Source organism: Bubalus bubalis, chromosome 13, assembly GCF_019923935.1.
Source record: "Bubalus bubalis isolate 160015118507 breed Murrah chromosome 13, NDDB_SH_1, whole genome shotgun sequence".
In the NCBI taxonomy this organism is placed as follows: domain Eukaryota; kingdom Metazoa; phylum Chordata; class Mammalia; order Artiodactyla; family Bovidae; genus Bubalus; species Bubalus bubalis.
Window position 1 is genome coordinate 37010004 of NC_059169.1, and position 25719 is coordinate 37035722.

The 25719-nt window shown below is 37.6% G+C and overlaps 1 protein-coding gene and 1 non-coding gene across 20 annotated transcripts in view; one reads left to right on the top strand and one right to left on the bottom strand.

Moving 5' to 3' along the window:
* Nucleotides 1-25719, bottom strand: part of SCEL (sciellin) — a 124918-nt gene that overhangs the window by 33251 nt on the left and 65948 nt on the right. For 10 of the 19 annotated variants that reach the window (XM_044927207.2, XM_025262726.3, XM_044927204.2 and 7 more), the window contains 14 exons: nucleotides 25579-25638; nucleotides 25220-25279; nucleotides 23224-23283; nucleotides 22535-22594; nucleotides 22101-22160; nucleotides 20368-20427; nucleotides 14664-14723; nucleotides 13924-13983; nucleotides 12251-12310; nucleotides 7671-7721; nucleotides 6702-6764; nucleotides 2172-2231; nucleotides 1977-2036; nucleotides 1776-1832 (listed from right to left, as the gene is read on the bottom strand). In XM_044927207.2, coding sequence (XP_044783142.2) covers nucleotides 1776-1832; nucleotides 1977-2036; nucleotides 2172-2231; nucleotides 6702-6764; nucleotides 7671-7721; nucleotides 12251-12310; nucleotides 13924-13983; nucleotides 14664-14723; nucleotides 20368-20427; nucleotides 22101-22160; nucleotides 22535-22594; nucleotides 23224-23283; nucleotides 25220-25279; nucleotides 25579-25638 — 831 coding nt within the window. The remainder of the gene's footprint in view (nucleotides 1-1775; nucleotides 1833-1976; nucleotides 2037-2171; nucleotides 2232-6701; nucleotides 6765-7670; nucleotides 7722-12250; nucleotides 12311-13923; nucleotides 13984-14663; nucleotides 14724-20367; nucleotides 20428-22100; nucleotides 22161-22534; nucleotides 22595-23223; nucleotides 23284-25219; nucleotides 25280-25578; nucleotides 25639-25719) is intronic. The other 9 variants (XM_044927197.2, XM_044927198.2, XM_044927199.2 and 6 more) reach the window with 9 other exon arrangements.
* Nucleotides 22784-22856, top strand: TRNAR-CCU. The gene has a single exon. It is a non-coding gene; the product is annotated as a tRNA-Arg (tRNA).

Sequence of the window (25719 nt, forward strand, 5' to 3'; positions counted from 1 at the left end):
CCCACCCGCCTCCTTCTGGCTCAGCTGATAAAGAATCTGTCTGCAATGTGGGAGACCTGGGTTTGGCCCCTGGGTTGGGAAGACCCCCTGGAGAAGGCAAAGGCTACCCACTCCAGTATTCTGGCCTGGAGCATTCCAGGGATTCCCTGGTGACTCAGGCAGTAGAGAATCCACTTGCGATGGGGAGACCTGGGTTCAATCCCTAGGTTGGAAAGATCCCCTGGAGGAGGGCATGGCAACCCACTCAAGTATTCTTGCCTGGAGAATCACCAAGGACAGAGGTGCCTGGCGGGCTATAGTCCATAGGGTCGCGAAGAGTCGGACATGACTGAGCGATGAAGCACAGCACAGCATCAATATGTATACACTATCATGTGTAAAGTGGATAGCTATGAGAAGTTGCTGTATAACACAAGGAGCTTAGTCTAGCGCTCTGTGATGACCTAGAGGGGTGGAATAGGGGGAGGGAAGGGAGGCTGGACGTAGAGGTGGAGAGGAGGACTGGGGTGGGTGTGGGGAGGCAATATACATGTAATTATGGTTGGTTTGCATTGTTGTATGGTAGAAACCAACACAATGTTGTAAAAATTTTTTAAAGAAAGGGAAAAAAAACCCACACAAATAGAAAGGGCAAATGAAAACACTAATGTAGAAAACAAACTAAAAGACATAAGAACCAGGCTGATAAGCATGTCACACTGTCCTCTTGCTGCCCGTGGCTTCAGAGCACTTTTCTGTATGTTATTTGCTTTCTTCATCCCAGAATAGTGAGACTATAATTCCTAGCTATATATTTATTACAACAAAATTTCAGGTCAGCAGAACAATGTAGACTTCTGATACAATGCACTCTGGTGCATTATCGATGAATAAGCTCTTTTGGTGAAAGATATGACATAAAGATAAGACATAAAGACTCCCTGGAGAAAGAAATAGCAACCCATTCCAGTATTCTCACCTGGGAAATCCCACGGACAGAGGAGTCTGTTGTGGGCATTGGTTCATGGGGTTGCAAAGAGTTGGACACAACTTAGCAACTAAACATGTATGACATAAAGATAGTGAACTGAAAGATATTTACAAAACTCAAAATGGAAGTTCAAGGTTAAAATCTGCTGGCTTTGCTGTGGAGCTATAATTCTGAAGACTCAATATCCTTTCCAATGCTCCAATCCTCTGTAAGCATCTATGTAAATCACTGGTTTGGTCCAGCTTCTCCAAAATGTGTTTTACTCTTAATTAATTTCATACATTTTTCATTTCAGTCCTGATACTCTATTTCCTCTAGACAACAAACACTCATTTGCCTTCGTGCAAATAAAAAATACACAACTGCATGTGAGAGAGTGCAATTGATTCCGGAAGAGTACAGCATGTTCTTTGCTGACAGGAAACACATGGGTTATAAATGTGTGCTCATTTTAAACACAAGAAAAACAAAAGGCTTCCTTTTTAAAAAGGGAAGAAAGAAAGAACTTTGGGTACAGGCAATGGCAACCCACTCCAGTACTCTTGCCTGGAAAATCCCATGGACGAAGGAGCCTGGTGGGCTGCAGTCCATGGGGTCGCTAAGAGTCAGACACATCTGAGCGACTTCACTCTCACTCTTCACTTTCCTGCATTGGAGAAGGAAATGGCAACCCACTCCAGTGTTCTTGCTTGAAGAATCCCAGGGATGGGGGAGCCTCATGGGCTGACATCTATGGGGTCAAACAGTCGGACACGACTGAAGTGACTTAGCAGCCCCAGCAAGATAGTTAGGCAAAGTCACTTACCGCTTAGTATTTCTGAGTGCTGAAGGTTTCACTTGAATGAGATTGTCTAAAGCTTGGCTGTTAAAAAGAGAAAAAACACAAACTCCAATCAGTAATGGGGTTTTTTTGTTTGTGCTAGGTCTATAAACCAGTATTATAAATCTGCTCCACTCAGGAGCAACAGACAGAAGAGCTATGAAATGACTGCTTTTATTTGATTACCTTTGATTGCTTCTGATTACTGCAGGATTCACTTTGATGAGTTTATCGAGATCCTGGTTTCTGTAAATAGAAAAATAAAAAGGTTAATTATAAATTCTTTTGGTAAGATCACTAAAGTTATAAATCTGCTTGAACTAACAGTTAAACAGAACATTCTTCCTACCCAAAGTACAAAAATTAATACAGTTCTATTACCTTTGATTTTTGAGGAGAATTTCAGGGTTCACTTTGATGAGCTTATCAAGATCTTGATTTCTTTAAGTGCAAAAAAATTAAAGCAGTTTTGTTAGAGATAATCCAGGTTTAAGTTGGTTGGAACTGGAAGAAGGGATTAGCTATTTTATCATTGGTTGTTGTTGTCAGACTCTTTTGTTACCCCATGGACTGTAGCCTGCTAGACTTCTCTGTCGATGGGATTTCCCAGGCAGGAATACTGGAGCAGGTTGCCATCCCCTTTTCCAGATGATCTTCCCAACCCCAGGATTGAGCATTGACAGGAGGATTCTTTACCACTGAGCCAACAGGGAAACTCATCTATGAGACCTACTGGTTTGGCATACAACGGCCTTGAGATACATTTCAACCAATCCAGGGAGGATACATTATGTAGGATCAAGAGAAACACTACTCTAACTTAACACAGTTTGTTGTCAGAGCCCAGCTACCAGGGCACGCTGACTCAGAGTCCACAGCAGACATCTTGTGATTCACCACTTTTAGTCCGGAATGCTTTAACAATACGAAGATACAAATGATTACAAGGTCCTTGATATTTTAAAAACCATATTCATCAACTAATGATATCATTTTGTAAAAAATTAATAAGCACCAAAACTGGGATTATACTTAACGTAAGGCTTGGCAAAGAGAGTTCCAGTAATCCATCAAAATTGTGACTTCTCTTTCCTCTATGATGACTTGAAAAGCTGAAATCATGGTCAGATTAGGGACATGCTCTGATAACTGTCGACTTCCCAGTTGAAACGCTATCACTTTCTTTCCTCAGTTAGAGACCATGGTTTGCTATCACTCATTGCATCCATATAATACTTTGTTTTTAAGGGCTGGAAATTAGTGATTTTTCAAAGTGTTCCTCTAAACCACTTTATAATATTTATCCAAAGAAATAGAATAGCCCACAGTAGCAAGAAATCTTGGGATTGATAACACCTGCTTCCAGTATATTTTAGACAGTTACCTGCCTGTATCTCTTTCCCCCTCCAAAGTCCTCTTCCCTTAAATAAAAATATAGTTTACTCTTCAAAAGTCTGATGGGAGATTAAGAACTAAAGGAGAACCACTTGGAGGTTAATCATCAAAATGTCTGAGAAAACCTACATGGGAAAAGAATCTAAAAAAGAGTGGTATACATATAACCTGAAACTAACACAGCATTGTAAACCAACTATATTCCAATAAATTTTTTATTTTAATCTGAGGAAAAGGTGTGCATTTCCCTCCCCAGCCCCTAAGCCTTTCCATAGAATTTGCTTCCCAGTTCATGGCTTCACTGAGTTTCAGCTCTTATCCTTGTCCTCAGATCTCCATGGCAGACAAAAAGCCCTTAAATGAATTTTCACTGTTTTGAATTATCTTCAGTAATAATATTCTCAATTAAAGATAATCAACTGGTGTCTACAAACAGTATCAAAGAAATGCCAAACATATGAGAATTATCCAAAATATAATTTTCTTGTATAAACTGGTTATAAAATCTGTGTAAAATTAAATTGTGCCTGAAAGACAATCTTTAAAATGTTGATTATTCATACACTAAAAGAAAAAAAAGTACAAAGAATAAAATTTTGTAGAGGAAATAATATGTTCAAAGGCCTCAACCTTTTAATACATAAGATCAAGCTCAATATTTTTGTGTAACAACATATAATTTTCACCTACCAGCATAATTAAGAGTAAATTGTATAAAAAAGCAAACATGAGCATGAGAACTTCCTTTTTTTACTGTTCTGCTCAGGACAGAAAACTTGGTTCATTGCAAAACTTAGAACTGTGCTATATCATAGAAGTGTATCAGAGTTCTATAGTTCTACTCATAGTTCTAGGAGTACTATATCATAGAAGTCATTAAAAAATACATTTTACATCATAGCGCAACACATCACCTTTTCAGTCAGTCAGTCAGACAGACATACACACATAATAAAATATAAACTTCACAAAGTAAGACTTCCCAAGGTAAGAAGAACTCTCATTTTCTACTCTGTTTCACTTTAGTTAATTGGGGGGGGGGGTGGGGAGGAATGCTGACTGCCAGTCAGTAAATTAATTACAAGACCATTTAATGGATTTTGGTCTACAATTTGAGAATCACTAGCTTAGAAAACATATAAACACGTGCTATGATTTACCACTTCTCCTAAAATGACAACACATGTGTTAATAAAGCAAGTCCTGAATTGCCTTGATTGATAGTATCATGCAACTTATTTCAATGAATTGAAAACTTATAGACACTTTTTTCAGGCCCTGGATTCTTAAAAAACATAGGAATCTGATATCTGAATTTTATCCAGGAAAAAATGTTATGTTTTTCCTATTCAAGTTACTGCTTTCGTTTATTTTGCTTTAAGGATATAGGGGGATACGTTGGACCATTTAGCTATCATTACTTTCATGTGGGTCTCCCAGGTGGTGCTAGTGGTGAAGAACCCACCTGCCAATGCAGGAGATATAAGAGATGTGGGTTCAGTCCCTGGGTGGGGAACATCCCCTGGAGGAGGGCATGGCAACACACTCTGGTATTCTTGCCTGGAGAATCCCATGGACAGAGGAGCCTGGCGGGCTATGGTCCATAGGGTAGCAAAGAGTTGGACACGACTAAAGTGATTTAGCATGCACCCACTTTCATGTAGTTCAAAAGTTATAAGGTGTTTTGCGGTCATTGGCATAAATTTGTGCCATAGTCATTTCAAAGACAAAAGTAACATTTCACATGACCCTATGAAAGCAGTGGAGAACATCCTCTAGCTGTCCCATGGCAAGAGCAAAAGGCCTAGCTTTATAATTTCCACTCTTTCCTGAGGTGCTAGATCAACTTTCATTTATTTTAAGATCAAAGTCTGTGAACTGTGACTTAAAGACCAGGAGTTGGGCTGAGGGTTGGAAGAACTCACAGAAGGCTATGAAATATTTGCCCCTGGCCTCTGTCTTCTCATCTGTAAAATGAGAAGACTGGATTGGGTCTAATCCTCTGCCCATCTTTAACATCTTCTACTCCTAGGAATCTATAAATATGAATTTTACTGGTTGTCATGTTTACTGAATTAGCTATTTCATTTCTCCTTTTCTTTTTAAATGCAACTCACTGACAATACATTCTATATTCAGCAAGCAGTACATGTAATATATTAAATTGACAACCTATTATTGTCTTCGAGTCCCATCTCTGTGCCCCCAGTACATAATTAGCTTTAATCTATGATAATTGCCTGCTGTTAATAAGATTGAGTATGTCTACTGAATTCTCTTTTTTGGCACCCATGGCCTATAATTATACCTAATGTGCACCTAATGATACCTAGTTGTAAGCTTCAAACCCAGTAGGTGTTCAGTAATTATTCACTGCCTAACAGATCACAGAACCACTGTTCATCTTCCACTAGTTTTCTCCGTGACCCTGGCCAAATCACTTAACCTTTCTGAATCTTAATTTCCTCTTCTGTAAATTGAATAGGTTTGACTGGAATGTGAAAAGTGAAAGTTGCTCAGTTGTATCCAACTCTGCAGACCCCATGGACTGTAGCCCGCCAGGTTCCTCTGTCCATGGGAATTCTCCAGGCAAGAATTCTGGAGTGGGTAGCCATTCCCTTCTCCAGGGGGGAATCTTTCCAACCCAGGGATTGAACCCAGGTCTCCCACACTGCAGGCAGATTCTTTACCATCTGAGCCACCAGCCCCTGCTTTAACTGGAATAGTGGTTTGCGAAATTGTTCAAACTAACTGGGCTATGAGTTCTCTGAGGTTCCTTCTTTCCATCTCCAAAATTTGTGATTTTTCTATGTACCAGATAAACTCAAAAAAGTGAAATCATAAAAACATTTTTAAATATATACATTATATATATCTATAATAGTGGTGTATAATGACATAAAAATCTAAATATATACAATATTAAATATAAATATATAATCTAAATATATACATATGTCTATAATAGTAGTGTATAATGATATAAAAATCTCCATAAACAAGAGGCAAAAATTGAATTTAATTTTTCATCATCACAGATACTACTTAAAGAATTATCATTTTAGGTCCATTACTTTGCTAGGATCAGCAAATCATCTAAAATATAATGAACCTCATAAAATTTCCACCAACTATCACTTTCCAAAAATGAAATGAATAAATTTGCTTATAATGAATCTAATGAGATGTCCAGCTCTTTTTCAAAAATTAACAACCATTAACAAATTTTAATCAAACCCTGAAACAAAGGTATTGCCATCAATACTACAAATCATAAACAGGGCATAGACTAATTATGTTTCTAGCCCAGTCACTCCCTTCAATTGCTTTATCTGAGTTGTCTTTCTTTCTATTAGCAAATACATATCTTATTTATCAGAGATATATAAAATTCATGATGACTTTTCAAGATTTACATTCAGTTTGCCCATGGAATGATTACAAGTCATTTATATTCATATTATGCTTAGTTAAGGAGAAACAAACCAAAGCAAATAAATTACATCTTTGTCTTACCTAGCTGTGTTTTTGACAGCTTTGGGGCTTACGTTAATAAGTTCATCAAGACCTTGTTCACTGCTAAAACAAAATAAATGGTCAAATCCAGTTGGAAATTAGCAAATTTTATGACTGGTATTTTTTCTTTTGACACTTGTAAATCATTTGACGGGATCCTAGACAAAAAGTGATAAATGTACTGAGTTTTTACTTTGTCTAAAATAGTTATCTTATTTAAATCCTCAAAGCAACTGAGTTAAATATCACCATTCTCTTTTTAGAAATAAATTGAGTTGCATGAAAGTTAAGGCCTTCTTTAGGCCAAGTATAAGAAATAACTGACAGCGAATTAGGTAACCACATGTTGCCTCCTGTCCACATCCTTCCTCTCTCTGGTCACAATAATTCCTTACAACTGCACAAGGCTTTTCACCAACATTATTATCACAATAATTTTGAGAGGCAGCTTGGTTATTCTGTCATGCTTTTCTTAACTTTTGCTCCAGTGGACAATGAGCCTTAACTTCTTAAGAAGACCGGAGCATATTCAAACTCTTGCAGAAATATTTCTAAGCAAGTATTGGAATGTTATGTCACCAAATTTCTGAAGAGTCACTTAAAAATTAATCCTCAGGTTTATGAAAGAGAACAAAGCCAATATTCTTTGGTTTATTCAGTTTTATGAACTTATAATTTATTAACTAAATTTGCAGTAATAATCTAGTTAAACTATAATTGCATTAAATGAATTTCTCACGTAGTCATTATACAGAATTAGCTTCAATATTACAATTTGACAATATTATAATGTAACAAATTGAAGCAATATAAAAACCTATCCAGCATTATTACATGTCAGCAAATCAATTTTTCTCTTTTTTTTTTTTCATATCCCTTTCAAACATCCTTAGCCAAATAATTAACTTTATTCTGGAGCATAAATTGAAGAACTTGCTCATGAGTCTTCAACAATACTGATAAACTTACCTTTTCTTTGCTGAGGGAGTCACTTTAATAAGACTGTCCAGGTCTTGGCTCCTAAAAAATGTAAATTTTAATAGCTGGTAAAATAAAATCAAATCAGTTATAATTTGTATATTTTTTAATCTTAATATTGAATAAAGTGATTGTTGCTAATTCAAAACTTCATTTTACTTGAATATTCTTTTTAGTTCTCTGTGAAACAAGATAGCTAATAAAAATTCATTTCTTATACAACTACATATATATGAAAATTTAGTTTTATTCTTATTCCTTTCAAGACAAACTCAATTTAAGTTGCTCTTAAATTTCTTATTTCCTGTATTGTATTTGGTACTAGAATCAGCCTTTAGAATTTGTTTCAAGGTTGTAATGAACAAGAGAAAAATTTGAAGTGTACATCATTTCCATGTATTCCTTGCCTCCCTCTCCTCAGAATAAAACAAAACAAAACCCTGGAACTTTTTAAAAAAGAGTGTATTTCCTGATTCTAAGGTATGGAAGTAATATAAATAATATGAATATGTAACATTGAGGTAACTCCAAGATATTAAACAATTCAGAATCATGCTTCATGTATGGTCTATATCAGAACAAAGAAGACTTCTGACAATAAAATTTGCTTTTGTACTCAAAAAGGCAATAATATTTATTTTCTTTATAATAAATACATTTTTTATATTTACTTTTTATAAAAAGAAATAGAGGAAAACAATAGAATGGGAAAGACTAGAGATCTCTTCAAGAAAATTAGAGATACCAAGGGAACATTTCATGCAAAGGTGGGCTGAATAAAGGACAGAAATGGTAGGGACCTAATAGAAGACGATATTAAAACAAGTGGTAAGAATACATGGAAGAACTGTACAAAAAAGATCTTCATGACCCGGATAATCACAATGGTGTGATCACTCACCTAGAGCCAGACATCCTGGAATGTGAAGTCAAGTGGGCCTTAGGAAGCATCACTACGAACAAAGCTAGTGGAAGTGATGGAATTACAGTTGAGCTATTTCAAATCCTGAAAGATGATGCTGTGAAAGTGCTTCACTCAATATGCCAGCAAATTTGGAAAACTCAGCAGTGGCCACAGGACTGGAAAAGGTCAGTTTTCATTCCAATCCCAAAGAAAGGCAATGCCAAAGAATGCTCAAACTACCGTACAATTGCACTCATCTCACACACTAGTAAAGTAATGCTCAAAATTCTCCAAGCCATGCTTCAGCAATACGTGAACCATGAACTTCCAGATGTTCAAGCTGGTTTTAGAAAACGCAGAGGAACCAGAGATCAAATTGCCAACATCCACTGGATCATCAAAAAAGCAAGAGAGTTCCAGAAAAACATCTATTTCTGCTTTATTGACTATGCCAAAGCCTCTGACTGTGTGGATCACAATAAACTGTGGAAAATTCTGAAAGAGATGGGAATACCAGACCACATGACCTGCCTCTTGAGAAACCTGTATGCAGGTCAGGAAGCAACAGTTAGAACTGGACATGAAAGAACAGGCTGGTTCCAAATAGGAAAAGGAGTACATCAAGGCTGTATATTGTCACCCTGCTTATTTAACTTATATGCAGAGTACATCATGAGAAACACTGGGTTGGAAGAAGCACAAGCTGGAATCAAGATTGCTGGGAGAAATATCAATAACCTCAGATATGCAGATAACACCACCTTTATGGCAGAAAGTGAAGAGGAACTAAAGAGCCTCTTGATGAAAGTGAAAGTGGAGAGTGAAAAAGTTGGCTTAAAGCTCAACATTCAGAAAACTAAGATCATGGCATCCGGTCCCATCACTTCATGGCAAATAGATGGGGAAACAGTGGAAACAGTGGCTGACTTCATTTTTCTGGGTTCCAAAATCACTGCAGATGGTGATTGCAGCCATGAAATTAAAAGACGCTTACTTCTTGGAAGGAAAGTTATGATCAACCTAGACAGCATATTCAAAAGCAGAGACATTACTTTGCCAACAAAGGTCCATCTAGTCAAGGCTATGGTTTTTCCAGTGGTCATGTATAGATGTGAGAGATGGACTGTGAAGAAAGCTGAGCCCCGAAGAATTGATGCTTTTGAACTGTGGTGTTGGAGAAGACTCTTTGAGAGTCCCTTGGACTGCAAGGAGATCCAACCAGTCCATCCTAAGGGAGATCAATCCTACGTGTTCATTGAAGGGACTGATGCTGAAGCTGAAACTCCAATACTTTGGCCACCTCATGCGAAGAGTTGACTCGTTGGAAAAGACCCTGATGCTGGGAGGGATTGAGGGCAGGAGGAGAAGGGGACGACAGAGGATGAGATGGCTGGATGGCATCACCGACTCAATGGGCATGGGTTTGGGTGGACTCCGGGAGTTGGTGATGGACAGGGAGGCCTGGCGTGCTGTGGTTCATGGGGTTGCAAAGAGTCAGACACGACTGAGCAACTGAACTGAACTGAACTGAGGCAATAATAGCTCTAAAAGGGGGCTTCCCTTGTGGCTCAGTGGTAAAGAACCCGCCTGCCAATGCAGGAGACAGGTTTGATCCCTGGGTTGAGAAGATGCCCTGGAGAAGGAAATGGCAACTCACTATAGATTCTTTCCGGGAGAATCCCGTGGACAGAGGACCCTGGCAGGCTACATACAGTTCATGGGGTCGCAAAAGAGTCAGACATGACTAGTGACTAAACAACAACAATCTCTAAAAAGACATTCCTGTTATTGCACTGGGCTTTCATATCAACTCTAACACCAAAAGGCCTAAACAAGATATATAACTTGATATACATTATTATTGGACAGTTTATTATATATTCTGAAAAGAAAAGAGACTAGAAAGGCTTCTATCACCTAACTAATCTTTAGGATTAATCTATAAATGAATTTTATCGTGTTCATATCCTTCCATGTAAATTGTTGCATTCTGTTATATTGAATTATTTGAAATTGTCATCTTGTGGGTCAAAAATTGTTGAATGTCAGCAATTTCATAAGATTCAACCTAATAGATTACTTCTTAGGTATCTTGTTTGAATTAAGCATTGAGTGGTGCAATGGGGACTCAGCAATGAAGAAAAACCGTAACAGTAATAATAATACCAATGGGTAATGTCTAATAAGTACTTGGGGAATAAATGCTTCATAAGCTAATTTTTCTGGTAATTCACAAAGAAGGTAATTCTTACAATCCCCACTTTACAGATAAAGAAGCTGAGAATTCAAGGAGGTGAAATGATTTGTTCAAGGCTATACAGCTAACAGATATTCTCTAAACTAAAAAATTTTGCTACCAACTGGAAGAGATGAACACATGACGTAATGCAAGACATGGCAGAGGGTGGGTGCTGAAACAAGGCTCACACAAATTGCATGGGGAGGGTCATATGATTAAGGCTTTCTTCACTTTACAAACGAAGTCATCTTGGACGAGGGACAAGGGATAACTGTCTTTCATAGAATCTTAATCTGTAACATAAAGTATTACGTGGTCTCTGGATTCAGGATCTGACCCTCAGACAGTGACAATACATTATACTTTTATTTAGTGAACAAAATATAAGGACAATTTAGAACTCAATATTCAAACGAAAGAATGATAAATTCTTCAGTCTAACCATAAAGTGAATGAAGCAATATATGCAATGGAGGCTGTGTTTTGGAAGCTGTTCCAAGTTCATGCAGGGTTGATCCTCTTCACCTACCCACATGAAATACTGCCTAGGAATCAACAGTCTATGGTCCTCAAGCTAAATCCAGCCTGAAGTCTGGTTTTACAAGTCTTATTGGAACACAGCCATTCCGATTCCTTTACAATGTGTTATTAATGATCGATAGTTTAAATAAAGACTGTTTTGGGCCCCTATACCTGAAATTTTATTCCCTAGCCCTTTAAGCAAAAGTCTGACTCCTGATCTAGTCTAGTAAACTTTATATGATAGCTATATACTGTAAAAATAGAATTCCTAGAAACAAAGTAAGATAGAAAACTGTGAGAGAGAAGATGTATGCTTTGGTACCTTTTATATTTAACTCACATTCAAACTAGCATAACAATATGTGTTTATAGGTTCATGGTTTGGCTATATCTCTTTATTTACTCAATACAGTGTACCTTAAAAAATATTATTTTTTGTATTTTTTATTATTTCAATGAACTAACTATAATTTTTTTTAATGACCTCCAAACTTTAGGAATTATTGGAGTGTAAATGGAAGAGGAGAGGGAAAAAATGATGACAGATGGAGGATGAATGAAGGAGATTTTCTTCACATGAAGATCTTCTCTTAGGCTGCTTATCTCTAGGAAATTGGAGAAGATACTTCATCCCAGGAGGAATCTCGATTTATTTTGAGGAAATCCCAAGCATGGAAAACAAATCCCACATGGATAAGAGATTATTCTCATATTTTAAGGAATTCCTCCACAAATATTCACAGCCAGGGAGCCCTGAATAAGGGCATTGAACACTAGTTTTCTGACACAGAGCTGTTGTTTTGGGTCCCCTTATTGGCAGTTTCTTTGATGGAACAATCAGTTTTATCATATTTTCTAAGTTGAACAGAATGAAATGGAGAGATAGAAGAGCTTCATAAACCTCACCGTTGGTTAGTTTTGTTTGTTTCCGGAGTCACTTTGATGACGTTGTCAAGACTTTGGTCCCTTTAAGACATGGAAAAAGGGATGAGATCATATGACAGGTTGCATCAAGTGGTTGAAAATATTTACTAAAATAGAAAAGCGTTTTTTATTACAAAACTATTTTACTAGAAAATATTTATTAAAATAGAGATCATCTCAAGGGATTGGAGGGTTTTCATTGTTGACTCTGAAAATATATATTTGGATCTAACTATAACCACATAGAAATAATGAACAATAATTAGTGGTTTCAGAAAATTCATGATGTGCCAGGCACTGTGCTAAGTGATTTATATGATTCAATACTCATATTAACCCTATGAAATAGTATAAAAATATTAATAAACAGAAACCTCAATGAAATAGAGTTGGGAGGCCAGAATGGGGGCTCTCGCCTGCCCTGTGCCAATAGCAGAAGCCAGCAGGAAGAGGAAAGACTGTTCTTCTTTCCTGGCAAGGACTCAGCCAATTGAAAAGCTGTGAACTCTCTGTTTACTTTGGTCCTCCCAATCTCCTTTCCCCCCTCCCCTCTATAAAAGTGTTCTTCCTTCCCCTTCAGGGACTTGCATGTGGCTCCCCATGGTTGCAGACCCTAGACTACAATTCTCTGATGATCTGAGCAAATCCGTCTTAGCTGGAGAAATATCTGACAATCTATATGTTTCAGGTCAACAATAGGAACTATCATCATCTCCATTTCACAAAAACTGAGACCCACAAAGATGAAGTTTTTCCCACACGGCCTGTAGTGGCAAGGCTGGAATGGAAAGCTATGTAATTAACTCCAGAGTGTGCACACTTGTCATAACACCAACCATCTTATTGGAAATTATTAACTGAATTGACATTGGAAGTGACGAGGGAGCATCTGGCCCAATTTCCTCACTGTGAGGATGAGAAAACCAAAGTCCAAACAGGAGTGTGATCAGGCCCATTTCTCACTGTTAGTGAGGGCAGAGTCATGCCCAGACCCACATCTCTGGGCTCTGGTCTGATGCTCTTTCCTCTCTCTTGTGCCATCCCTCTGCTTAAGAAAAATAAACAAATCAACCAATAAAAGTGTCCTGACCACTACTGTTTGGAACAGGGAACTCTGCTCTATGTTATGTGATAGCCGGGATGGGAGTTTGAGGGAGAATGGATACATGTATATGAATGGGTGAGTCCCTTTGCTGTCCACCTGAAACTATCACAGCATTGTTAACCAGCTATACCCCAAAACAAAACAAAAAGTTTCTAAAAAAATAACTAAGTAAAATGATTGCACATAAAAGACTACCCAGTAAACCATCATTTCCCTCAGCCCTTGACAACCAAACACTTTGTTTTCTTGGTTGCCAATGGATTTGCCATTCTGGACATTTCAGATAAATGATATATAATTGTGGAAAAAAAAAAGTGTCTTGTCCATCCTGGGAAAACACTGCACCTACTGAATCAAAATACCTACATTATATTAGAAATTGGCTGACCAAAGTCTTTAACAGCTTACATATAAGGAGGTGCAGCTTACACGGTTTTTCTTGAACTACCATTGATACTATAGCAGTGTCAGTCTGCTGAAATGATGATTTAAGTATGTTTTTAAGCATTGGTCAACATGAAACAAAAAAGAGGAATGTATTAAAGCTTACCCTTGCACACTTTCTCCAGTTCTTGGGTTCACTTTGATGAGGTTATCCAGGTCTTTGGAACTTTAAACAAAAAGAAACATAATAAGTAAAAATGAAATTATGTCAACTAATTAAGTCAAACTAATTACTTTAAAGGATATATGTGCTCAAGATGAATTTTACAATTAAGTTTTGAGATAAATCAATATCAGTCTATATGTTTCACTTAAAAGAGTAAAACTTTTTTGACTTTCATTGGTATCAGTTTCCTATATACCCTCAAAATAAAACCATAAAATTAGAGCAAGATTGAGTTTAAAAGATCATCTCTGGAACTATTTGCCCAAAAAAATCCCACCTTGTCAGCCCCATTAAGTATTCTACCTGATGCAACAGCTATAATTAAACTGTGTTTTGTTAATAATTTCCATTTAAAGGGATTTAAATGGAAATTTAAACACTTTTGGATTTAAACACTTTTTCCTTTAAAGGGATTCTATATCCATTATTTCACAGGATCTTTATAATAATCAAACAACAAAAGTGGAACAGACATTATGATCTTAATTTTATAACTAAAGAAGTCTCAGCTTGGTATTCAAGGGACTTGCTCAAAGATATCTAGCTGATAAGTAGTGGAATTCAGATATTTTGACTCCAAACCACTTTTCAACACAGCTTGTCTAATGAGAGCCACAAACTGATTCAGAACCTGATGCACAAATTGATGGGAAGGAAGAAAGATAAGGTATAATCCTCACCTTGGGTTACTTCTGTTAACTTCAGGGGTCACTTGGATGAGATTGTCAAGACTCTGGCCCCTTTAAAACATAGAAAAAGTGGTAAAGTTAATAACAGATTACAATCAAGTTGATAAAACTATTCATTAAAACTCAGAAACAGTGTAAACAACTGAGATCATGCCAAAGACCTGAAGATTATTAAAAGTACACAGAAGTATGTAGGGATTTATACATCTCTGAAACTCACTGAGACTCAGAGAGACAATACTTTAATCTTAGAGCCATCAGGCACTAGCAAATACTGAGATAGGCCTCTACTTTGGTTCATTGAATGCTATGCCCTTAGCCTTTTCCAGGTGCACTAAACATATTCTGTAATAGTCTGTATACACATTCCTGGAATATTCCACAAGGCACAACTCTACCCATCAGCTTCCAACATGCTGTGGGAATTTTGAACTTTGGAGAACACTTATTTTGTAAAATTGTCAGCCGTTAGCAGATTTTCTATTTAAACACTGGATTTAGATAAGTGTACCCTGAATATTCATTTGAAGGACTGCTGCTGAAGCCGAAGCTCCAATACTTTGGCCACCTGATATGAAGAGACAACTCATTGGAAAAGACCCTCATGCTGGGAAAGATTGAAGGCAGAAGAAGAAGGAGGTGACAGAGGATGAGATGGTTGGATGGTATCACCAGCTCAATGGACATAAGTTTGAGCAAGCTCCGGGATATGATGAAGGGCAGGGAAGCCTGGTGTGCTGCAGTCCATGGGGTCGCAAAGAGTCAGACATGCATGACTCAGCGACTGAACAATAACAAGAAGCAATTTGTTAAAGTCCATAATATACAATCTGTTATCTCCTGCTGGTACCTACTGTGTATTAAAACTACAAATTTTGACTGGTTGTGTTGGCAATAAACAATAAGATTAAAATCTATCAACTTTTGAAATGTAAGTTATAATGTAAAATTGTAATGTAAAACACCATGTAGTCACTGAGAATGACTCAATATTTTACAGTTACTCTTTAGGATCTGTGCTTCTGATCTTAATGGAATTTTTCTTTTTCCTATTGCTTCTACATGTGTTTTCCACATTCCCAGTGCCAGCCAACGTGCCTCTGATCTACAGAGGATAACATATGGGTAAAGAACATCCACAGAAGGGACATTTACACCCTGTATCCCCATGCCCCGTGGCCCTGCTAAGATCAGATCATAAAGTCTCCAAGGTGGTGTCAATGCAACATCAAAAGATACAGATATCTGGAAGCAGCTAGCTAGATGCTGACTCAAGTTCTTACTTATTTCCAGATGTCTGAGAATGTGCACATCCATGCTAAAAGCAGCAATAAAAAGTTTGAGCCTTCTTCATGCAAATAATGAAATTGTTAACCTGGAAAAAAACAACTATTCTACCCAAGAATATCCTATGTTGATTTTTTTTAACCCTTTGTTGCCTAAACAAAATATATGGAATTTGAATGCCAGTGACTGAGAAAAAAATATTCCCAGGATTTTGTTTCTAGTACTTTGAGTACTCGAAACAGTAGTACTCATTTGAGTACTCAAGAAGAAATCCCACAGCATTAAGCATTGCAACTCCTCTCTTGTAATATCTGTGTTGGTTCTGTTGGAGACCTTGATCTCTTTATTTTGAATAAAGCACACAGAGGGTTGTCTAAATTTTAAGCTTCATAAACTCAATAAAGAAGAATGTGCTAGTTAAAGTAGCAATGGAAAATAATATTTTGAGCTCCACGGTGGGAAGCAGTGCCTCATAGTGTATATCTCTTCAATATTTATGCAGTCTTTCAATCCACAAACAGTTACGGAATGCCTACCATGGCCCCAAGTGCTGGGATAGCTGTGACCAATACAGACAGGCTTAACCCTAAAGAAACATCCATTCCAGGACTTCCCGGTGGTCCAGTGGTTAAGAATCTGCCTGCCAATGCAGGGAACACTATTTCCATCCTTGGTCTAGGAAGATCCTACATGCTGCAGGCAACTAAGGGCAACACAATTATTAGAGTTTGGCACTCTAGAGCCCACAAGCCACAAGTACTAAAGCCCACATGCCCTACAGCCCGTGCTCCACACAAGAGAAGCCACCACAAAGAGAAACCCATGCACTGCAGCTGGAGGGCAGCCCCTCCTCACTGCAACTAGAGAAAGCTCGCGTGCAGCAACGAAGACCCAGTGCAGTCAAAAATAATAAATTAAAATCAGTAAATTTTAAAAAGAAGCTTCCATTCTAACTTGGCGAGATTCAGGCTATATGCAATCAAACATATAAATGAATGCTACAATTCTAGATAATAACATATGGTATTAAAAAATCAGTGCCTGGTGCCTGTGATGTTAAGTTTGGAGAAGGGCGTGGTGATGTAATTATATTCAATGGTTAGAAACAGTCTGTTTGAGAAGGTAACAATTTGGGAATAGAGCTACCCGAAGTGGGAATCGCAATCACAGAAGTGTTAAGGCAGGAGTGAGGCTGGATAGAAAAGAGGTAAGTTTGGCTGGACTTTACTGAACATATGAAAGGCCTTTGCTCAAGTTTAAAACTTAATTCTACCTGAATTAAGAGAACTTTGAAAGTTTTTTAATAAGGGAGGGAGACAATCATTTTATTTTTAAGAGAGCCACAGAGTTTAATGATGCTTGGTGAAACGAAAAAAGAAGACTACTGCCCTTAAGGCTCCCAGGAAGCATACACATACAAATACACGAATAGACAGAAAGACTGCAACACTCTTATACACATACACACAAGTGCACACACATACACAATCGTGCACATAGGTACTCATATACATACAAAAGCACATGGATATACTCACACATATATTCAGGCACACACAAGCATTTATAAAGATGTATACAATCACACACTCTTGCCTAGAAAATCCCATGGATGGAGGAGCCTAGTAGGCTGCAGTCCATGGGGTCGATAGAGTCGGACACAACTGAGCATCTTCACTTTCACTTTTCACTTTCATGCATTGGAGAAGGAAATGGCAACCCACTCCAGTGTTCTTGCCTGGAGAATCCCAGGGATGGCGGAGCCTGGTGGGCTGCCATCTATGGGGTCACACAGAGTCGGACACGACTGGAGCGAAGCAGCAGCAGCAGCAGCATACAATCACACATGTCTGCACATACATGCATACATTCATATGCATTGACACATGTAGACACACACGTATGCACACACAAGTATACACATGTGAATGCATACATTTGTGTGTGTGTACATGTGTACACATAGGCAAACACATACACACACACACCCCTCAACCTATGAAAAACAGTAGGTAATGATTTGAAATACTCTCTTTAATAAAAATTAGAAAAATAAAACATAAATTTCTCTTGTAGAGTCAAAGTAAATTAAGTATTTGAAAGTATCTAAATCATTGTTGTTGTTTAGTCGCTAAGGCATGTCCAACTCTTTGCTACCCTGTGGACTGTAGTCTATCAGGGTCCTCTGTCCCTGGAATTCTCCAGGCACGAAAACTGGAGTGGATTGCCATTTCCTTCTCTGGTGGATATTTCCGACCCAGAGATCAAACCTACATCTCCTGCACTGGCAGGCAGATTTTTTACCGCTGAGCCACCAGGGAAGCCCCATCTAAATCATTAAGAAAACATAATTCATGTGAATCTTTATTATTGCTGTTAATTATTTGTATCTCCAATGTGCCAAGTGTGATAGCATTATGATCTCTAAATTGAAGCATGGGGTAAGTGACACAGCCAGAATTTGAACCCTGATCCTTTAGACTCCCTGCTCCCTTTCACTGCCTCAAGCTCCCTCCCTGAAACACCTAGGTAACCAGGGAAATCAGTGCTTTCTTCTTAGTTTATTGGCTGCAAAAAACTGCACGTCTGTAACACAACGGGTCACTGGGTCTGCAACCACACCAGCATTGCTGAGAACAGGATGGCCTGACGATGCACACCAGCTTCAGCCAGCCGGGGCCTGCAGGCATTAGCGCCACAGTTTAGAATCAACTCCTAATATCATGTACTGAGTGAACGAATGGAAAGAGGTTCAAAAGAAGCCACATGGAATTACTTGGTACGCTTCTCAGCAACATGACAACAAGCTCAGTTTCAGATATGTTCCATCTGTCTTTTAAAAAATAAAAAAAAAGCAAGAGGACATAAGCTTTCCAGATTTCCTTGGCAATTCATGGGTAGGGCAAGTCTTTTACAAAGTACGCTTTGTTAACCTCTTCATCTTTAAACATACATTACACAACATACATATATACACACTACATACAAATATAGTATATATGCATACATGATCTGTACATAAACACATTCACACACACTACTTACACACCCACAGAATACATTTATTTATATTCACTATGCATTCATACATGTACACTTATACACACATACTACTTACATACACACATATACATTTATTTATATATATAAATATACACATTGTGATGGGCTTTCCTGGTGGTTTAGACCAAGGACAGAGTAATCTGGTGGGCTACAGTCCATGAGATTGCAGAGAGTCACATGGCTGAGCAACTAACACTTTCACTTTCATATCCACACTGCGATGGTTAATTTCACATGTCAGCTTGACCGGGCCCAGGGTGCCCAGATGTTTGGTCAAATATTATTCCAGGTGTGCTGTGGGGGAGTTTGGGGATGAGCATAACATCTGAATCTGTAGACTGAGTAAAGCAGATGGCCATCCCCAACATGGGTGGGCCATGGCTATTCAGTTGAAAGACTGAATAGAACAAAAAGGCTGAGGTAAGAGGAGACTTTGCCTGCCTGAGTGCTTGACCTGAAACATTGCTCTTCTCTTGCCCTTGAACTGAAGCTTAAACGTGGGCTCTCCTGGTCTAAGGCCTTCAAACTGGAACTGGAACTACACAACTGGTTGGGTCTCCAGCTTGCCAACAATAGATCTTGGGAACTCTCAGCATCCATAAGGGTATGTGCTAATTCCTTATAATAAATCTCCCTTTCTACCTGTATATCCTACTGTATTTCTACTGTATATTCTACTGTTTTGTTTCTCTGGAGAATCCTGATTAATACACACTCATACACATATCAACACACATATATGCACACATACATTTATACATAACACAGTTTTTTATATCTTTAATAAATTAATTTAAAGTATATTTTTTAAAATTTTTGATTTATTTTATATTGGAATATAGCCAATTAACAATGTTGTGATAGTTTCAGGTAGACAGCAAAAGGAGTCAACATATATATACATGTATCCCTTCTTCCTCAATCTTCTCTCCCACCGAGGCTGCCACATAACATGGAGCAGAGTTCCCTGTGGTATACAGTAGGCCCTTGTTGGTTATCCATTCTAAATATAGAGTGTGTACATATGACATTACTATTTACACTGTACATACACATACATCCTCACACACACACACACATACACACAAAGAAATAAATACTAGATAAGGTAGTCAAGTTCCCATTAAATTTCTCAAAATCTACCTTATAGCAGATGTCACCTGAGAATAAAATGCAAGAGGTCACTTCTGTGTATCAGTCATACAGAATTGCTTAATATGATGTATTTGGGAAAAAATAGTTCAGTTTGGTTTGAATTCCAATTTGCTCTCCTGAATGCAAGTACTCAGAATTCCAGTGAGTCTATAAATGTCAAAGGAGAAATGAAAAGCTTTAAATTACTTACCTCTTAATATTTTTATGTGTTTCAGGGTTTACTTTAATAAGCCCATCGAGGTCTTGCTTCCTTTGAGTAAGGAAATGAGTTTTAATGAATGTCATTAAAATAAAACACTAATCAAGTGAACAATGATTGGAAAAATTAAGAAGTGATAAAATATACACATTCTCTATCAATGTAATTTTTAAAGCTCTAAATGCAAATTAAAACTCTTCTCTCACATCCTGAGCTAAAAACCATTTAAGTTTCTTAATTTATCAACAAGAAACTTAGCATGTTTCTGTTTTATTCTCAAAATGTGTATGTATACATTAAATGACTTACTATTTAACAAAATCAACTTTGCCCTCAGATATATCTTGTTTGAATATCCCAGATGGGTGGCACTGAAGTAACATAAGCTATTAATAGATAAAGTTCTATACTGGATCCAGATATAATGTAAATTTCCATCTAATAAATCAGATATAATTGCCTGTTTTATTTTTAGATGACAGTAATAATATAAATAATAGTTTTACAGTATTAAAAATAATAAAAATAGATGTCTTCATATAAATGCAACCACTCCCCCAAATCAAGCCTTTTAGAATATAATTAAATTGTGTGTGTGTGTTAGTTGCTCAGTCATGTCCAACTCTTTGTAACCCAATGGACTGCAGTCCAACAGAGTCTTCTGTCCATGGGATTCTCCAGGCAAGAATGCTGGAGTGGGTAGCCATTCCCTTTTCCAGGGGATCTTCCAAACCCAAGGATCGAACCCAAGTCTCCTGCATTGCAGGCAGATTCTTTACCATCTGAGCCAACAGGGAAGCCCATAATTAGATTATGGTAAATTATAAGAGCAATAAAAAGGCCTTAACATGGTAGGAAAATAAATGACTCACTTCTTGGGGAGATGCATGTTTCCTCCATTAAAAGGCACTGAGAAATATCAGAAAGGGCACAGCCCAAATCCAAAGGTGGCAGGAGGAGCTGGCAGAAGTACTGTGACTGGGCCCTGCTGCCTGTGGGCCCAGCTCTGAGCAAGGCCAGGATGAGAGGCTCTTACTCACAGTGTGTACCGCCCAGGGCCTCCCTTAGATTGCCTTCTGAGACATCATTCTTAGAGAAGTTGATGTCATGAATTTTAGTCTAGTCTCACTCTTGGTTACCTTTGCCATTTTAAAAACTCACTTTTAAAATGTCAAGATTACACTTTCTTTAGACGCAAAGGAATTCAATTCAATAACTCACCTCTAAAGCCAAACCAAAATCTGGGAGAAAAGGCAACTTCCTATCAAACATTGGCACAATTCTTCAAAAATAAGCAATCTTATGGGGAGCAAGGAGGAAAGGTCATGTGACCCATCATTCTTATCCAATTCCATACTAGTAAAACATGTTTCTGAAATTAAAGTGCCAAATCATTTTATCTTTGTGCTTCCCTGTGGCTCAGATGGTAAAGAATGTTCCTGCAATGCAGGAGACCCAGGTTCACTCTCTGAGTTGGGAAGATCCCCTGGAGAAGGAAATGGCAACCCACTCCAGTATTCTTCCCTGGAGAATCCCATAGACAGAGCAGCCTGGCAGGGTACAGTCTATGGGGTCGCAAAGAGTCAGACAGTGAAAGGTCATGTAGCCCCTCATTATTATCCAATTCCATGCTAGTAAAACATGTTTCTGAAATTAAAATGCCAACTCATTTTATTTTATTGTCACTTACAGAAATCAGATTTAAAGACACTAGTATGTCTTACCCAGTGGTGTTTGCACTTTCTTTGGGATTCACTTTGATAATGCTATCAAGGTCTTTACTTCTTAAAAAAAAGAAAATTAGATCAGTTTCAAAGTATTCCCATAGTATTTTTTAATATACACATTCCACATTATTGATGATTAATTCAAGCTTTCAGAGAAAATTATTATACTAGTATTAAATTAATTTTTGTTACAAAACATATCTATCAATAAAAAGTTAACTTAATCTCTAGGATTCTATTGGGCTACGTGAATTTAAATTAAGATAGAACATTCTATAGACTCTCCAGGGTAAAGCTCTGGGCAATAGGGTTCAGACACAGAGGAGAGGAGCCAGACTCAAAGATATGTCCCCCTTTAATGGGCTGAGAAAATCACACAGCTAACCCAGGGGAAAATAACCAAGATTCGGAAACATAAAAGCTGATCTCACCCTCTGCTTGTCTGATCTGTCGTGGCATTTGCTTTAATAACCTCTTTGAGATCTTGGCTTCTTTGGGAAAAACATGAAAACCTGTATCAGTTAGGTTGCATTCAGTTTTCTCTGAAAACCATATAAACAAGAACATCCCTGAAAGGGTGTCAGATGTTTCCAGGGCCAACTGACTGGAGAAATTGTGATGTAATTTTTCCTTAGCTTATCTTTATTAATTTCCACAGTTTAAAACGCTTCACCAGGACTTCCCTGGTGGTCCAGTGGTTAAGATTCTGCACTCCTAATGCAGGGGGCCCAGGTTCAATCCCTGGTCAGGAAACTAGATCTCTCATGCCACAGCTAAGACCCAAGACAACCAAATAAATTAAAAAAAAAAAAACTTTACCAACACACTTCTCACTTTGCTTTTTTGTCCTTTATATTTCTCAATTTAAATAGAAAATTTGTCTCATTTTTAAGTTATTTAAGAAAATATAGAATAACAGGCTTTCTTGCACATTAGTGCAACGCAAGCATGTGGTCTTATAGAAACAGGATTCATCATATTCCTTATTTCCTCTCTCTGACAGACCCCAAAGTGCAATGGCTCATCTGTGACAGAGGAAACCATAACACTCCATTTCTAATGAGGTGTAAAAAGCTAACATGAAAAAAGGGAGCCCCATCACGTTCGAAGCTTTACTTACCCTTTCTCGATTTTGTCAGCCCTTTGATTAACTTTAATAAGACTTCCAAGGCCTTGGTTTCTTTACAGCATTGGAGGGGGTGGAGAGAGCAGAGCAGTGGAAAGAGAAAGAGAAAAATTCAACAGCAGATTTCTCACAATAGGAGTAAGATGTTATCAGTACCTAAAACATCAGAAGTCTTTAGAAATATTTAATTCAAGCAGCTCTTCTCATGCCAAATGCTGATATGCTAACTATCCTATAGTGAGGGCCCAACCATGACTCAGTCATGATTAACTCAATTTAAAAGTTCTTTCCACATTTCAACTTTTGCTTTCTTTATCCTTCGAGGGTGGGTTGGTGGGAAGCTAACTTTAATACATGTGTTGAGCTATTGTCTGCCTTAAACATGAAAATCATTCATATCAAGGGTGGAAATCAGAGGATCAACATTTTGAATCTAAACACTTTGAAGATTTAGAAAAGTCATCTTTAATAAAAAGAAACCTTGGAAAAGTAGAAATAACTCTATGATGACTCCAGTACTTTATATGAGTTGGTCACAACCAATAAAACTTTCACAGGCTGATAGCTTAAAACAGGGATAATGAAAGCTAATCTTTCTAAATCCCCCGATTGTTCATGTTATTTTCATCTGTCTCTATCTTTCACTGTGATAAGACTGTTGACATCTGAGGTTTTCTTTCTGTATAAAGAAGAAGGAGGGAAGAAGGAAAAGGAACTATGCCTGCCCCCTACTACACCATTGAGAGCTGTCTTTTCTGCATCAAAGCCCAGTCTCTATCAAGTTATCCCAGATCACAAATCATTCCCTTTTTTCTTCTTTCCTAGCCCATACAATGATTGACTTGTGATACTCATCTCCCTTTTCCTGATTTCCACTGCTTTAATGGAAAACTCATATAACCACTTATAGAGAATTGACTGTTTTCTCACTTCATCTGTTCTCTATTAAAAAAAAAAAAATCACCCATAATAATGCTTGCTGATTCATACTATACTAATTCGTTGTTAATAAGTATTTGATGTCTGAATGGAGGTGGTGACTGTCAACAATTTTTACTATATAGATTTTGTTAAGTGCTCTACATTAGAGAGGGTTAAGAAGGCATACTGCCAAGCTTGACCAGGAATGCTAGAATATCTGCCTGTGCACAGATTGGCACAGATTAATGGTTTTTAAAGATAACCAGGACAATAGAAATCATCAAGTTTGGAAGGCAAATCTAATGACTAACCGAATACAAGGTAAAAATAGCCAATCTGGAGAAAAAGCAGTGGAGACCCCATACATCTTTAGCCTTATGCAGTTCTTGATTGTTCTGGGATTTTCTTTAATGAAACTGTCAAAAGTTTGATATTTTTCAACATGAAAAATAATATCAGTAGTAATTCATTTTCTAGTATATCAGTGTCAGTCTAGAACTGTAAGTCAACTTCTTTAAATGTTCAGTTACTGACCATTAATTAACACTTTTTATGATATAAAGTCAATAAAAGCATGGCTTTTGACCTTGAGATGTTTACAAGTGCATCTGAGTGATAGACAAATGAAGTGAGTTGATCAACATTCCAACTGAAAAATGCTTTAGTCCCTGGTAAAGACTTCAGGGGTGAGGGGCTGTACAATTGGCATCAAAATGTCTTATAGTGAATATATTTAGTCCATAAACCAGCCTATTGTCCACTACGTCTAGTGATCTGTTTGATTTCTTTCACTTTTAGATGTAAGAGGGAACTTGGAGACCATCTATTTAGATCATACCCTTCATTTTATGGATTGAGGAAACAGAGGCCACTTGTCCAGGGTCACCCTGATTGATCCTAGTGACAGAGGTTGCACCAAGATACCCGCCCCCCCATCTCCTGACCCTGATCAAGGGTCTGTTCCACCAGCCTGTCTGACTCTTGTCTTGAGCAGAAGGTCTCCCCAGGAAATGGCACACAGTTTACAAATCAATCAAAAAAGGCTGTACGAGTCTCAATCAGATCTTACCCTTTGCCATCTTTATCTGTCCGGGTATTCACAAAGATGAGATTTTCAAGGCTTTTGGCTCTAAAAACCACAAAGAAATTAAAATAAGAGACTGCATATTGAAAAAAAATTATGTTATCTTGAAAGGTCAGATACAGTAAAAAATTTTCATGAATTGCTCATTTACTCTTACTGAATAGAGCAGCAGAAATCCTTCTGGGCAATTATGTCTGAACTACATGTACAATACTGAGTGCACCGCCCCATCTGTTAGCACATTTTTATGCCAGAGGAGATAACTCCCTTCCAGCTAATGTCTGAAAAAATAAAACAAGCAATCTGGGAGATAATATTTTCAGGTTAGAGACAGATGCACTTACCTTTTCTCCGTTAATTCTGACTTAAGATTTGCTCTGAAGAGACCATCGAGACCTTGATTTCTTTAAAAGAATTGAGTAAAAAACCTTGTCACTATTAATGATGGATACTTAACTCATATAAGCAAAGATCAGTTTATATCT